General features: G+C 33.8%; 1 protein-coding gene across 1 annotated transcript; it reads left to right on the top strand.

Annotated features, from left to right (window-relative positions):
- Positions 1-2,651: 2,651 nt before the first annotated feature.
- On the top strand, positions 2,652-16,471 carry LOC138317436 (tetraspanin-18-like). The gene is made up of 8 exons (XM_069259105.1): positions 2,652-2,896; positions 3,718-3,838; positions 10,751-10,911; positions 11,419-11,493; positions 12,301-12,405; positions 14,262-14,471; positions 14,762-14,845; positions 15,169-16,471. Exons 1-8 carry the CDS (start codon positions 2,837-2,839, stop codon positions 15,241-15,243), a joined length of 891 nt encoding a protein of 296 aa, XP_069115206.1. The 5' UTR covers positions 2,652-2,836; the 3' UTR covers positions 15,244-16,471.
- The last annotated feature ends 1,441 nt before the right edge of the window (positions 16,472-17,912 follow it).

Below are 17,912 nucleotides of genomic sequence, written 5' to 3'. Positions count from 1 at the left end.
CATCGGGACAGAGGTCAACAAAACAATAAAGGTCACATCAGTACAGGAGTCAATGAAACAATAAAGGTCACACCAGGAAAGGGGTCAATGGGACAGTGAAGGTCACATTAGGACAAGGGTCAATGAAACAACAAATGTCACAACAGGACAGAGGTCAATGAAACAATAAAGGTCACATCAGGACAGAGATCAATTAAACAATAATGGTCACATCAGGGCAGAAGTCAAAGAAACAAGAAAGGTCACATTAGAACATATATCGATGGGACAATAAAGGTCACATCAGGAAGGGGGTCAATGGGACACTAAAGGGCACATCAGAACAAAGGTAAATTGGACACAAAAGGTCACATCGGGACAGAGGTCAACAAAACAATAAAGGTCACATCAGTACAGGGGTCAATGAAACAATAAAGGTTACACCAGGAGAGGGGTCAATTGGAAACCGAAGGTCACATTAGGACAGGGGTCAATGGAACATTATAGGTCGCATAGTAACTTGTTTTCAAATCCCAAATATTCTATATTTTGTAAGCTGTATGTTGTATGACGCAATATGAACAAAATAACAAAATACTGTATTAATTATACAGGCCAATACACACAACCAAGGTGAAATACAATTATTGTAACGTGATTAGCATGATACGATCTTTGCGTTAAAATAGTAATACTAAATATACATGCATTATATCATATGAACTTGATAGACCGTGTTAGTCATGGAGCAGACCCACAGATAAGTAAATCTTATTCCATTGTTTCATTACAAAAGTTCTACAATAGATCATTTGTCTTTTTTATAATCATTCATTAACAACAAATATAATTTATAATTTAGCGTGACGTCACTGTAAACACAGCTATATGATCAAAATCTCGCTTTTGGTAATTACACGGGTGTCCAACACAGAGATAAATTATCCCCACGGACGTTTTGCTCAATAAGAATGCATAGCAAATGAAGAAAATGTCGTCAACAGATTATCCTGGTAAAGGGTTCATGTAATTGGTATCAATATAACCCGTATAGACCTCTGTATGTTAGGTACAAATAGGTCAATAACATCCCCAAGAGATGATCAGCTTTGTATTCCTATCACAATCCCTTACACAAATAACGTATGCAACTGGTTGTTATTGTAAATATTTTATGCATAACCTTAAGTTGAAGGTTGTTCTCGCGATCCACTCCATGGTTTTCCGCCGATGAAAGTTTTGACAAGCATGCTTCAGGTAAAGGACAAGAATATATAGATTCAGAGAAAACAAGTAGTATTTACAGCAGTCTATATATAGCACGGATTGTTTTTTTACTTGATAAACACTTTCAGTAGATCATGGTTTTTAATTAAAGCCGACCATGCTCAAGGAATCCTTGGTATATCTTACAAACCACTTTTTCACCAAAGACAACATTATTGAAATCTTTTGGTCATTTTGTTCACATCATTGTATCAAAGTGATATCTTTCTCTTTCTTTTGCCAACAAAAAATTGTTAACATTTTCAACATAAAACATATATATTAATATAAAATGATTACACGAGGTAATAACGTCCATCAGAAAAACAACTATTACTAACCAACATATTGTACACAAATGGTAGAAGCGTAAGTAAATATTACTCCATAACGATGGTCGCGGGTTAATAATTAAGACATAACCATACTTAAAAAACGTTCAGATTATCGGAGTACATAGATATAAAGACAACAATTTTCATCATTTGCAAAAACTATCCATTCAATTTTATATCATATCTCTCAAACCACGTCTGAATCATGAGTAACTGTAGGTCAATTTACTTTAAAAGGAAAAGGGTTATCCCTTTTTATGGAAAAATGGGAATTCTGAATAATATAAAGGTAAACGAAATCCCGCATTAGAAACGTTGCTACAGCATTTAATACAAGTGTACTGCACTATTCAGTCTATGACGTCATAGCTCGTGCACCTGACCTGTATGTCTAGAAAGTCAGTTGCGCATTAATTAATGTTTCGTCGTCCAGACTACGGTACCTGATAAAATTCCCGAATATCGATTTTACGTCAAGCAGCGACGCCCGGTGTTCTGCAAAACTTATCGCATTTTTTTGTACTTGGACACCGATTTAAGGTTTGTTTACATAAGTCTGGTACAAAGCCTGTTATCTCATTGCGTTAAAACCTGTGATTAGAGTGTATAGGTAGCATTCAGTTAGATGTACAGGTGAAACAACCGGGAGTTCCTTTACCGTTGATAGGTATCCCATGGAGTACACATGCTTATTGATTACTCTATACTTAACATACACAAGAATCACGAAAATAAAAATCAAATTAATGTAGGCTGTACGTAATACAGTAACGATTGTTTATATAAAATTGATATTCTCATATATTTATCATGGTTATTTATTATCGGTTATTTTAAATCACAAACGCGGGTTACCTTTTCAGGTCACGTTTGCTTGTCTTCTTAATTGATTAATAACCCCGAATATTATTCATTCAACTTATTTGTCTTGATACATTTTTTTGTATATACGAACTTTACATTGAAACAAAATAATGTAAATAGTTCCCCGAATTTCTTTGATTTCCAATTAAACGTTTTTAAATACACAACTGAAGCTTTCACCTTATGGTATTGATAACAGATGCGGAAGTGACGTCACACAGTATTGACCCTTCTTAGTTTCGATGCTGTGTTCTTGGAAGTTACCAGGTAAACTCGATTGCGACCCAGCGATTTACCATTTAGTAATATCTCACCAGAGGGAAACAGTTTATCGGGTATCGCTACCAACAACATCTGGTGAAGCTTGTGTACTGACATTCTAACCAACAATCATGGATTGTTTGGCTTCATGTGGGAAATGTTTCCTTACGCTCATCAACACATTGTTCGGGGTACGTCATTTATCCGTTATTGTTACACGATAATTATATATTCTTCTTTATAAAGTGATACGATACAGTAATTTTCTATGCCTAACTTATATCAAATGATAGTCGTTCTGCTTAAATTGAAGATTTTCTTTCATATCAAAAATTATTACAAATGGCGATATAATTTTCTTCGTTACAGTAGAAATGTTATACATATCGAGTTTCTTTTCAATCAATATCGAGTTTCTTTTCAATCAATATTTTTATGTATTTAACATTTGAGGATGCTATTTCTAATGTGGACACTCGATTATTGTATAACCATCGCCTTTTCGTTTTCCAGACTAAGAGGAAAGGAAGCAAAAAATATGCGTTTCTAACAGAAAACGAAAACGTTTAAACTACATAATACATGATTTATATAGATAGATATATATAAACAAGAAAAATCAAGTTGTGACAAGTTAAGATATTTGATTTTCACCGATGCAAGTTTAATAAAATATAATGTTAAACTGAAAATGAATCAATAGATTTGGAATTGTCGGAACATCCATATGTTGTACAATACCTATTTTAACGATTCTAACTTAAATTTTGGTAAACGAATTGTGCGTGAAAATCCCGGTATGGGATAAAAAGGTAATATTTTTTCTTAAATCTCTCTCCATCTTTATTTAAATTCTCTGCTATTTGAAATATTGTTGCTGACAAGTTGATATCTTTGTCACTTTTCCGTCGGGCCAGAATTCAAGATAATTGTTTAATTCATACAAATTGATATGCCAAAACCATTTTGTTCTTTACTCGGTATTCTTTAAGTGCTTTGTAATTTGTTCCAGCTGATTGGCTTGGCATGTCTTGTGATTGGGTTGATCATCAAATTCGGCAAGGACGTACTTAATGACGTGCTGAAGACTGTGATTAACCAAATCGGAGACCAAATTAAACCTATGTTGGACGGTAGGACAATTTCCTTCAATCTATCACATGCATTATATTATTATCAATAATGTGGGAATTTCTTCTTTGCGCCAAATAAACCTCCATTGTAGTATTCTTAAAACATACCCAACTATAGCTTACGTTCAGCTGATGTTAATTCCTAGCACATAAACCTACATATTGCAACTTTGAGTGATCTTCAAGACGAAATTTAAATCAATTCATCATTTTGTATAGTTTGCATTTTTTCAGTGTAATTTGTTAATGTACAAACCGTCTCGAAATCTTATCAATCATATCTGCACTTAAGTACCTTCATCCGACCCTTCAGTTTTGATGAAGTCTTGAATTGTACAGATTTTATATCAAAGCCTTCTTTCGTCATTGCATTGTTCGATTGTGCTACCATTTCCGATCTGAATAATATATATGCGCTCGTTCCGGTAATTGAGAATAATTCTGATCAATGGATGACGCCTATATGTCGCTTTGCTTGAGGTGTCATAAAATCTGGTTATATATATGTTTTATTGGACTATAATGACACATGTAAGCGAATAATCTAGCAATAAACTCCGTTAATACAGATACTGAGTATATTGTCAGTTTAAACAGACGATTTATACCACTTGACCACAATCTGCAACCCATGAAGTCGGCCAGCTGTGTTTATTTTCCCTCTAGGGAGCCATATAGTGTCTGTGGTTTTGTCACATCGAAACAGGCGATTATGACTGTTAACAATTGCATTGGTGCATTGAATGATCCTTTCTAAAGGACATATAGGTCTATCTGATTAGAAAATATAATTATTTGTGAAGTCAAAGTTTTATTTTTAAAAAAAGAATCATTGATAGAAAATAAATAGAACATATAACCAATAACAAAGCAAAAAAGCAAACACAAGAAAGTGAAACCAAATTAAAAAAAAAAAAAAAAAAAAAATCTGAGACGTCATTTTTTGTGTGTGTAAAGTTACCGGTCACGTTTGCACTTCTTTTCCTGTAAACTGCAATGGATGGTAAATAGAAATATCCGGATTCTGATGGGTGAAATGTAAAATACTTATGAAAAAAGTATTTAGGAAATAATTTACTGTAACTGAAAAGGATGTTATATCCAAGTAAATATGAAGACTACTCTCCATATTGCTATTTTTTAGGTTTTGAATTTTAAAAATTCATTCACAACTCATCGAAAAAACCATTTATCCTTGAAAATGCGTCACTATTTGATCTTTCATTGAGAGTATATACCAATCAGTTAAGCCGAGAAATAATAACCTTGACGAGATATAGCTGCCACCGCCTCCCAGGCTCCCCTGACTATTGCTTATCTCGCCCGTCATTGGAAATGAGATAATAGGACTGCTTTGTCAGACATCTTTTACATTTTGTTCTCTAAGATAGATAGCACACTTTAAAACATTTGAGTATTATTCTCATTATTTTTGGGTTGATGAGGTCATAAACAAAACCGAATGGACAATTTTCATCAACGAAATGTCCATTCGTTTTGTTTGGGGTTTTTTTCCCTTCGTTTTCTGTGACATCTTAAACCCAAAAGATATTGATAATAATACTAATAATTAAATTCGAATAACTTAGTGAGGTACTAATTAGATATTGATTTTCGTGTTTTCACATATTTTTTTCATTAAAATACATTCAGTTTTTGCGCATTGATATTTTAGACAGTAGTTTATAATGAGGTAAAAACGGCATAAAGCTAGTATATTAATAATCCGAAATAAAAGGCAAAAACAATTCAAAGTAAAATCAAAACCATTTCTATGGAATATATATTCAGCCATTATAGGGCCTTCTTCAGTCCAAAATAACAGTAATTCAGTTTGGCTAATTACTATCACTTCTAAAATCCCTTGCGAAAACATCTTTCGTATAAAAATCATAATTATTAAACCTTTCAGTCTATGCAAAAATAGCCTAAATATTCTAACTATTAAAAATTACAAATATAGTATAACAACTAAAAATAAAATATATACAATTATATTCATCAAATACACACATGTAATGCATAATGGAAAGGCCGTTCATGGAAAGGCCGTTCATAAGTTTTAAAGAAATGAGCGAAAAAATAGAATCCTAACTGTATTTGACATCTACTATCATTTCGTAGTGGTGTAGTATATTTCGTATGTCGTATCTGTAGGGATGAATTTCGTTTTATAATTGCTCTTCATTAATTCACATAGTTTGGTATTCAATATTCACTATTCGTTTTCATCAGATAGCCAGGTAAAGTCGCACCTCGTATGATTTTGGTATCAAACTACATAAACGACCTTAAATAATCTGAATTGTTGATGCCCAACTGTCACCACCTGTCCGCGTTCATGACGTTCTGCTGTTCCCTAGACAAACGTCCCTGTATAACCCTGTGTCATTGTCTCCCTTCCATATCACTGTAGATGTAGGTGATTCCATTTCTTTATCACCATGATTGTTTCCTTAGACGCCCGTCCTTATGCGTCTATGGACAGTCGACGTCCTTTTGAGATATTTATTTCTTTATGACCCTGGCTGTTACTGGGATGCGCTCAAAACAAAGCAGATCATACACTTCCTGGTATTACCAATGTAATCTGGTAAATTCCTAAGATTGTTAGGCTTACGTTGGGACCAGGGAAACGGGGGGGGGGGGGGGGGGGGGGCGGCGGACACAAAAAAATATCTAAGACATTTTGATATTTATCAATCTCCACATTAAAACGTTTCAACATTCTTAAGATAAAATTGTCACATTTAATTCAAGACATGGATATCAATAGCCCCAAGAATAAATACCGACTTAGCATTATCAAACAAATATGATATAAAAAGTGTTGTAAATTATATATTTTTGAACTAAGTGAAGGAACCGGGAAGTCCCGTTTTTCCCCAAATTGTCATAGCAGAATGTAGTACTTCAAATAAATTTTCCTATTTAACTTCGTTCCCTTCTCTGACACAATGATTAATTCTTTAAAGATGCTCCACCGCTGGCAAATATTTTTTTCCACAGTAAAAAAACCCAGCATCTGAATTACTATTTTTCTTCAGCTACAAATGTTACTTACCTTACACCAGTACCAATATAAAAAGTTTGAGCTTCTTATTTTACTTCAAAATAAAAATATTAAAAACAATTTAAGGCGTCACGAAAAAATTCCGGGGCATTATGTCCTATATGGAAGAAAATACTGATTGTCTATGCACAAAACGCAAAACCACATATTTTATATTATTTGTTGTTTGTTTGTTAATTAGTCATATATTTACATGATTAATCACCAATTATTGTTTCATTGATGGTATCGCTTATATTTTATGCTCTGTCGGCGGTGGAGCATCTTTACTAATTGGTATTAACAAAATATAGAAATTAGGGTTAGATTAGGATAGTATTTGTTGTGAAAAGTGCTAAACTTTATGAATTAAATATGTATATATATATATAATAACTTACACTAGTACCGGTGTTATGCAATAGTAAATTCTACAGTTCCTCTTCGGTGAGATTATCGATAGGATGAACACGGGATCTTTCATTGATCCTTTTAGCCATAAATAAACTATCAACGATAAAGTATAATCACCATTGATTACAACGTCAGGTGATGGGTTTATAAATTAGCCCGATGTGTATGTTACTTTTTACAAATTACTCACATTAGCGCACAACGGGATTTAAAACTGCAATTTCAACCACAGAAAATGATATTTGTCACGTTTCACGTCCACAGAAGAATTATATAGCAACAGTAAAAATATATAATGCAAAAGACTGTCAAGCAAATAAAGACAAATACCGGGTGTCAGTTTTAAAAGATTTGTATGGTGAACTTGGTCGTTTGCACGTGTTGTACATTTGTTGTTCACGTTTTAAACAACATCGGTGTTACTTCGTCAGCATAAACAGTCATTTAATATTCCGATCATCTGTCATTTTAGAAAAAAAAACAATTAGCATAAAATATGAGACCATTACATGACGGAGGGCTAGCCATCCTTAAACATATTCTTGATTTTACGCACAGTGAAAAAAAATCGAATACATTACACCAATACGACATTTATTGATTGTAAACAGAATTTTGTCCTGAATAAAACATGCATAGCCTTTGACAATTCAAATATCAATCACTTTTATTTCTGAAATGTATTTTTATGCTTTATCACAGTTATTTATTTTGTTTGGACGTATAAGAAATTTGTGTATGCTTCGCGTGAAGCAGTAAAATAAATTATGTGGGATATATGTACCGGTGTCTCCGGCAATCTGATGCAGTGAAGTGCCAATACAAAGAGTTAGTGTCGTACTTAGGTATACAAACACGATAATATTTACATGTTCAATTAATTTAACCTTCCTGTTTGTTAATTCGATACTAGAGATTCTTATTGGTTAATTAGGATTTTTTTCAAACTTTCAATTATCCATTGTTAACACTTCTGTACATCTCTTTCTATAAAAGTATTCAGTCTTAGTTTTTAGAATATTTTCTTCTGAAATTGTAATAATTTCATTTTTTTTTTTCATTTTCTATAATCTACTTATTTTTCATTTAACTGTTATTTCTGATGTGCCCTTCTGTATTATCTTCATACACATATCTAACTCCATACCTTTAATTTAATGTTGTGTTCGTTCTCTTAATCAGAATAAGGATTTCTCTTTGTCTGTAGTATATCATTATATATTTTATCTTACTAAAATTTTCTTTTATGATTTAGATTTATTTTAATTTTTGAGTTTCTTTTGCTATGGCTGACTGAATAACTCATTTATCTCGTCTCCCTTCTTTATGTTTGCCATGTAAATAGAAATTAGTCTTTTATTTAAGTTTTTTACACGGATCTGTATGGAAATCCTCCAGCTTATGTCTCCAACATGTACACTGCAACATTAATTCACATTTTAAGAAGAAAACTGTATTTAATTAGGAACATAAGCCGTGTTCTAGGTTGGTACATATATGATAGTTACTCTGGTGGTATGATAATAGAGTGTAATATTTTTATATTTTAAAAACCCAATAGCTCATCCATAAGATGCAGAATGTAAATAGAAACTGCAAAACAAAACGAGAACAGCTATTATGCAGGAATTAGGAAACCCCAAAAAAAATATTTTAAATTAGGTAGAATGTTATATTTTATAATTTCATATATTATCTGCAGCAGTATTTAGGATTTATTTACACATTTAATCAATACTGTGTGTTTAGATAATTTATATCCCAACTGATTAATAACAATACTCAAATGCATCTCAAAAAATAAAAGAGACCGATCAAAGTGTCGTAATTTGACATTTTATTGGTATATAATACATAACGCTGTGTAGAGAGTGTCAATTTTAATATGTCTTGTCATGTCACGCTATTTACAACACAGCTGGGCTCGGTGTTTATATATCGAACACCAGTATGGGGTATGCTACGATAACAACTTCATTCTGCAATCTGTGTATGTGTCACATAAATCTACACACTAAGACATCAACAGTGTGTGAGATATGCAAAGCAAACAAGCCATTCCTTTCTATAAGTCCCAAAAACTTTCTTGGTATTTAATCATTCTGTATCTCGTAGCAGTGGTAATGTAAACTTCCCGGTAGAAGAATAATGTATCAAAGCCTATAATCATGTGATGACATAAATTATCAATGTGTCTGTATATAAATAGTTTGAAAACAAGCCGTCTCCCTGGTTTTTTTCTACTGGTATAAAATCTGCATAATCCTATGGTAGTCGTTAGCTTGAGAGAAAGTAACGAAATATGTATCCAGTTTGATATGGGGTTGGGCTTAATTTGAATACAACTACGTGATCAATAAAGCTACTAAAGATAATCCGGACACCGATAGTCGCAGTCCGATGTCGCAGTAAATGCCAGCAAACGCATTAACATTATGTCATATATTGACAAAGAACACATAATCCGGCACTCCGGAAATTCATAAACCGGATAATGAAAGTTTCACTGTTAACGTAAAATAATAAATAAATAATGAAACGAATTAAGCTAAATGATAAAACAGGGAAATGAACATCTTTACTAAAAAAAGGGGGGCTTTTCAAACTCTAGGCGGATATACTGCGATTTAATAGCCTTATAAGCAATGGTCGACTATGGCCAGCCTAGTCAATACATAAATCTTAAAATGTTAAAGGGAGAGAATGTGAACATAAGCGTTCTGATAGGTGATTTTTCAGTTTTTATCTTTCTCACATCTGATGTCATTATTTCAAAGCAAAGCTATGTGTGTCTATGATATCATATCTCTTCTAACCGACTCAAAACATTAGTACTATTCTCTCTTTCCCTAGCGTCCAACATGTTTGGCTAAAACAGGGTCTTTCATTCCTAAGCGGAGTTTCCTTGCTTCAAATTGCGACTCTGTCCTGTTTCCCCCTACCCTATATTCTTAACATTCTCGACTTTCGATAGCTGTTAATTTCTGTCAGATATTTGTGATTTTTGTTCATGCTTTTTTTTAATCTGTCAACTTGCAATGTTTGTCAGCTGTTAAGTTGTAGCCCACTGTATACAACAATATTAATTACAAAGAAACTGAAAAACGCAAGAATGGAAAGTACCGCAACATTACAAAGAAATGATGTCTTATAATATACTGTAATGTTTCGCATTTCCTTTTCAAAGTTATCTCACTTCTTTAATTATGTGTGTGGCATCACTACATAATCAACGCTCTTCATCACAACACATTATTTTTTTTTAAATCATGGCACAACATTCATCACCAATGACAATGCCTTCAGTTTGTGTAAGGCTCCATCCCTAATGTTACACAGACTCGTATTACTGATAATCACATATTTATCATATAAAGTGTTGACTCGTTAAAGATCACTTACTTATTCTTTGGTTAATATACCAGCATACTTTTGTTGTGTTTTAGCTATTGGCAAAGATACAAATGAATTTATGAAACAGCTGGACCTAACTGAACTGCTTGGTAGCCTAGCGATCATCCTAATTGCGTTCGGGGTAGCTTTGTTGGCGTTGGTCATCGTCGGCTACTGTGGGACGTGTTGTATGAGTCGATGTCTGCTCATCACGGTAAGAACTCACCACTTTACTGTTAACCAACTTTCTTTCGAGTGCGATTTATTTTTACGAAATTTCGCGATCAAGATAAATTCGCGAAAGTTTATCTCTTGCACAATCATATTTTAAAAAATAATTTCGTTTTAAGATTGTGATACAGATTGACACATTGTTTCTAGTAGATATTTGGTGTATTCATGGTAACATTCAAAGATAAAATGTATCTCGGTTTTCTTTGATAATTCGTGATACGACCAAATACAATAATTTTATGATGATAATGATTGTTTGGACTTAATAACATATTGAGTAAAAAAACCTTGCACTACATAATTGAGATCACGCTGGAAATGTTGTTTTATTTGGTTGCGTGATTGAGGACGGTCTCCCGTATTATGTATGCAGTGTACTGCGTGTTTAAAGTGTGTGCATGTTTTGGGAGACTGCGGTATATTCGTGTTATGTCTCTATGTACAATAGTACCATTAAATTGCATGCCTTGTACGTTTTATTTAACAGTACAGTCTCATCTTGATCATACTCGTCTTGGCCCAGATCACAGGACTTGTTCTACTATTCGCAAGTCGGGACACGGTTAGTAAACTTTAACAAATAAAATATGTTACCTGTAAGTGATCGAGATCGGGTTATCTCAGTCAAGGGCTAAGATTTCGTAACATAATCCAAACCGAGGCGTTAGCCGAGGTTGGGATGTTACAAAATCCTAGTCCGAGACTGAGATAACCCGATCTCGATCACTTACAGGTAACAGATTTTTTTTTCTCGCGCCTCTAAGATATATTAAAACCATTTATAAACGCATCCAGTGTAAAAGTATTCCCTCTTTGGCCTCCTGGTTCAAAGCCGATTGACCATTCCATCTGTGCTTCGAATTTAGTCATTCCGCGTAAAACTATAGTTCGGTTATTTCAGGGAAAAACGATGATTAATCGGTACATATTGTTTTTATAATTGAAAACAACAATCAAACATTGCACGATAAATGACTGAATGTAAATATTTCTAATAACATTAATTGTCTGAAGCGTGTGACCTCATCGATTCGAGAGTATGACGTCACATGCGCGGACTGTTACATGAATGGTGTAAAATTCCGCCAGAAATCGCTAAAAGGTACCAGACTGATCGGACGAGGTAGAAAAATCTAGCACTGGGTATCATGAGAGATTTCTTGGTCCGAGATGCGAAAAATACATGTATAATGTATATAGATATAAACAGATACATGATGGTTAATATGTTGACGTATATATCTAGCGGTTAACATGGATGAAATAAATAATTGCTTACAATCAAACGCCGATTATCAGAAGTAAGATTTTATTAATTATTTCAATTTTTTGTGATGTATTTAAATCAAATTATATTATGTTGTTACAGTTGAGTGACCATATCAAGGTCCCGTTAAAGGATTCTTTGAAGGACTACAAAGGTGACCAGGCAGTGGACATTATCTCTGTGGCGTGGAATGCGGTCATGTTACAGGTAAACACAGGGACGATGTCATGTTACATGTAAATACACGGACGATGTCATGTTACAGGTAAATACAGGGACGATGTCATGTTACATGTAAATACACGGACGATGTCATGTCACAGGTAAATACAGGGACGATGTCATGTTACAGGTAAATACACGGACGATGTCATGTTACAGGTACATATGCCGGACGATGTCATGTTACATGTAAATACACGGACGATGTCATGTTACATGTAAATACACGGACGATGTCATGTTTACAGGTAAATACACGGACGATGTCATGTTACAGGTAAATACACGGACGATGTCATGTTACAGGTAAATACACGGACGATGTCATGTTACAGGTAAATACACGGACGATGTCATGTTACAGGTAAATACACGGACGATGTCATGTTACAGGTAAATACACGGACGATGTCATGTTACAGGTAAATACACGGACGATGTCATGTTACAGGTAAATACACGGACGATGTCATGTTACAGGTAAATACAAGGACGATGTCATGTTACAGGTAAATATACAGGACGATGTCATGTTACAGGTAAATATACGGACGATGTCATGTTACAGGTAAATACACGGACGATGTCATGTTACAGGTAAATACACGGACGATGTCATGTTACAGGTAAATACACGGACGATGTCATGTTACAGGTAAATACACGGACGATGTCATGTTACAGGTAAATACACGGACGATGTCATGTTACAGGTAAATACACGAACGATGTCATGTTATAGGTAAATATAAGGACGATGATATGTTACAGGTAAATATACGAACGATGTCATGTTACAGGTAAATACAGAGACGATGTCATGTTACAGGTAAATACAGGGACGATGTCATGTTACAGGTAAATACAGAGACGATGTCATGTTACAGGTAAATATACGGACGATGTCATGTTACAGGTAAATACACGGACGATGTCATGTTACAGGTAAATACACGAACGATGTCACGTTAGAAGAGGAATAGGTACATATGCGGACGATGTCATGTTACATGTAAATACACGGACGATGTCATGTTACAGGTAAATACACGGACGATGTCATGTTACAGGTAAATACACGGACGATGTCATGTTACAGGTAAATACACGGACGATGTCATGTTACAGGTAAATACACGGACGATGTCATGTTACAGGTAAATACAGAGATGATGTCATGTTACAGGTAAATATACGGACGATGTCATGTTACAGGTAAATACAGAGACGATGTCATGTGTTACAGGTAAATACAGGGACGATGTCATGTTACAGGTAAATACAGAGACGATGTCATGTTACAGGTAAATAACGACGATGTCAGTTACATGTAAACCATGCGTTAGTACAGTGTCATATATATTAGTACAATACGACGATATCATGTTACAGGTAAATACACGGACGATGTCATGTTACAGGTAAATACACGGACGATGTCATGTTACAGGTAAATACACGGACGATGTCATGTTACAGGTAATTGTACGGACGATGTCATGTTACAGGTAAATATACGAACGATGTCATGTTATAGGTAAATATAAGGACGATGATATGTTACAGGTAAATATACGAACGATGTCATGTTACAGGTAAATACATGGACGATGTCATGTTACAGGTAAATACAGGGACGATGTCATGCTACAGGTATATACAAGGACGATGTCATGTTACAGGTAAATACACGGACGATGTCATGTTACAGGTAAATACAGGGACGATGTCATGTTACAGGTAAATACACGAACGATGTCACGTTAGAAGAGGAAAGTTTCGCAATGACGTCATATTTAATATGTATTGCAATAAGCACATTTTCTATTGTTTAATATCAGGTGAGCTGCTGTGGCGTGGACAGTTATAAAGATTTCAGCGTTGCTACCGGATGGACAACTTACCAGGCTTCCGTTGGCACCACTATTACAATTGACACTCCTGTTGTGTGCTGCAAGGAGACAGCTCGTGCAAATCTAGGTACCTCGGCGGCAGTATCGGCTATGTGTGCTAAAACTCCTCTTGATGCAACAAAAAGTAACTTCGAGACCGTAAGTATCTTATATTAAAGGATTTCCATTGTCAAATATTGATATAAAAGTCTTCAGTTCTTTTTTCGGTGTCGTTTAAATGACACTAATTTGCTTTATTTATTAATTTGTATTTTGTACTTTTCTGAGACATATAGACTAGTAAAAATGAAACTGAAACTGGAGTTGTAGTTTTATAATTAGTACACATCGTACAACAAAACCTATTTAAGCAGTATTCCAAACGTGTTCAATTTTTAACTAACCTACTGATTTAAAACATGATATTGGGTGTTTTACATCTTTATCAGGGTTGCTACGATGCTGTTTGGGCCGAAATTGACAAGTCTAAGACCACAGTAATACTGATCCTCTCGGCCATCATTGCCTTCCAGGTATATATCTCATAGACCAACCAAAGCAATAAAAATAAACTAAAACTAATAGACATGTTAAAAAATCGTATCCAGCCCTGTCAGTGCTTTTTTCAACAATTTTAGTAAATTTACAATTAATATATTTTATAGGTATAACATGTAGACCTTCTCGCTATTTAAAACATTTTTGAAACATTATTGTGTTGCACAAAGCTAACGGCATCATGTTTAGTTTGTTTACAATCAATGTATTTTTACGAGATAATTGTATGTAAGCGATATATCTAGTGATTCAAAGATATATAAATATTACTCAGTAATTGATATGTTCTTTGTTTTAGGCTGTTATGATATTCTTCTCCCTATGGCTGGCTCGTGCCATCAGGAAAGAAAGCCAAACTGGGCCAATCGGATAGGTGGATTGGTTGCCATTACACCTAAAAACAATAGACATTATTGATCAATCAAAACCTAGAATAGTAAACCAATCAGATGTTTCATAATATAGTTAAACGGTTTTTTTATTGAATTGACTAGATCTAACTTTTTTTTTTCAAAAATGTGCTGTGTAGAAATACTTTCAACAGTATCCATTATCACTGAAAATCATCGGATGTCGGATTTTCACATGGAATGGCGTTTGATTAGTAGATTGTTTACAGCAGCTGATTTATAAGAGTTTCAAATACATTTTATTTATGTCAATGATGAAGGTGTTACACTGCCGAAAAACCATTTTGTTCTTTAGCAAACGAATGGGAATTGGTGATTTTTTTTGTAGCAAAACCTACATACTTAACACTTTTATAATTATTTTTCTCTCCAAATAAAGTACCGATTTCACATTCACCAGATGTAACGCAACGTGTTTGATATACATATATGGAGTGCTGCGAAATTTCAACTAAACAGTCATGAGTAAATGTCAATTATTGTTTAAGTGGTGTAATCAATTGTGCATTGTCGATAATATAGCATCTTTAGTTAAAATGTTTTTACATGGATATGTTTTGTAGATATAGAAATACAGCTTTATAAATTCTGTAATGACTAATCCGTCCACATTTATCTGTGATTGCATATTTCAATTCTATAATATTCTGTATTATTTTTAGATACCATATATGGTTGATTTACAAATGTTTCCGTCCACTTTGTTTAATATATTTGTACTTATCATTAAATAATCACGCATTTTCCACGAATGCTAGATTGTTGTATAGTATTTGTGTTATTCAAATGTATATTGTTTTCGTTAATATTTTTTCTGTCCTTCCTCTGCTTTAAACTTTAAAACCTTTGTGTTTGGTATATTTGTATTGAATATGTCAGGATAAAACGATTTGGCTATTGAACATTTTCATGAATAATCAGATTTCAATTCAAAACAGGTAAAACGTGTCAAAATAATTCTGTCTGTGGACACAATTTCATCTTAGAACACAGATGCAAAAAGTGAACTTCCAACTCAATATGATAAACATCTCGATAATATTATTCTATATTCGTTTATCTAGGTTTTCCTGTCTCAATTATGCTTTGTTGAATAACTGTGTGTGATACTGAAGTGCCAAATCAATTGTTTGAGCTGTTTGTATATATTTCAGAAAATATCATAAACAGAAATAAAAAGTGTCTCTTGTAGATATGAAACTCATTGCAGTTATTTCTTAAATAAATAATAGGTCAGCACGTGCATAACGTGTTCTGCAATATAAACATTAGTGCTTCAAGATCCAGCAACGATGACAGAGAGACAATATTGACAAATAAAAAGGAAACGACTAAAAAGGACAAAGAGAAAGACGTTACATAAGAAAGTATAGTTTTATAATGACCTTGATTGTTTACTTAATGATTGATTTTATTTGACTAGATTAACGTCCTTTTAACGGCCAGTGACGTTTAAAGACGTGTTAGGTTTAGGAAGTGTAGAAAGTCTGAATATCCTGAGAAAAATCATCGTCCTGCGGAAGGTTCCAGGCAACTAGCCCACATGGGATTCGAACTCGCGTCCCAGAGGCTTGTTATACTATTGGATTTTCAGCAAAAGGTTCTCTAATTTGAATGGTCGAGGTTTTTTTTACAACGCTTCAGTTTCATCCATAAGATAGGTGCAGAATACTTGTATTACTACTGAAGTTATTGTACGTGTAGCTACTATAGCAAACGAAGTGTAAACAGGACGTTTAGCAATATATAACCAAACCTAACCAAACAATCAACAAATTCTACGCCATTAAGGAAACGTTTATAAAATTGTATCTCATATTGAAAAATAATACAAAGACACAGATATAACAATTCTTTTTAAATCCTACTAACGATGCTTAATACATCAAATTGTGTTAATATATCCTTGTATCTATGGGATATGCTGTTAGTTTTGTACATTGTAAATTGTTTCTAAAATTAAAAGACGTAGTTTAAATGTGCTGCGTTAAAACTCAAAGACATGTTTATTAAAGGATAAGAATTTGTGCAGTCAAAAATGATAATTTCAGTTTATACTGGGAATGGCTTTATTAGCACGTGTAAAAATATCTCCGTGTCGCGCGCGCACGGAATAGCTTATAAGCCGTCGATATCGAGGTCAGATTTTCTGACCGCCCGATAATGTATATTTTCTAGTCCTAAACCAGAAGTGACGTCTTGAACATCCTTGGCTTATAGCTTTACTATACCGTATATCGACATTCAAAGAAAAAGTTGATATATTATGCTTCTATTTTTATTTTTGAGTGAAGTTAATCGTTCAATAACTTTGTTCCGAATGTAAATAACTTAAATTGTGGAATTCGATGTTTCGAATACCTTAATTCGTGCTCAAATTGCAGGTTATCCAGGAGACTGATAGGATAGATGATAAGTCTTACTATTGTAACAGACGCATGTGATATACATCAACGGGCGTATTAAATGCATTTCACTTCACTCCAGTGAAATGAATAGCTAACCAATTAAATACACCTAGACGTCACTTATTTGTGTCGTACTGAATACTGAACAGTAATATATAAGGGAGCGACCTCTAAGTTTCTCCGAATTCATGGCAAAGATAAAAAGTCATTTAACTGTATCATTC

The sequence above is a fragment of the Argopecten irradians genome, chromosome 3, assembly GCF_041381155.1.
Source record: "Argopecten irradians isolate NY chromosome 3, Ai_NY, whole genome shotgun sequence".
In the NCBI taxonomy this organism is placed as follows: Eukaryota; Metazoa; Mollusca; class Bivalvia; order Pectinida; family Pectinidae; genus Argopecten; species Argopecten irradians.
This window is presented reverse-complemented; position numbering and strand designations above follow the sequence as displayed.

Coding starts and splice junctions, on each gene's coding strand:
- LOC138317436 (XM_069259105.1), top strand. CDS start 2,837: ATGGATTGTTTGGCTTCATGTGGGAAATGTTTCCTTACGCTCATCAAC. Junction 10,912..11,418: donor GTCGATGTCTGCTCATCACG/GTAAGAACTCAC, acceptor TTTATTTAACAG/TACAGTCTCATCTTGATCAT. Junction 14,846..15,168: donor CGGCCATCATTGCCTTCCAG/GTATATATCTCA, acceptor TCTTTGTTTTAG/GCTGTTATGATATTCTTCTC.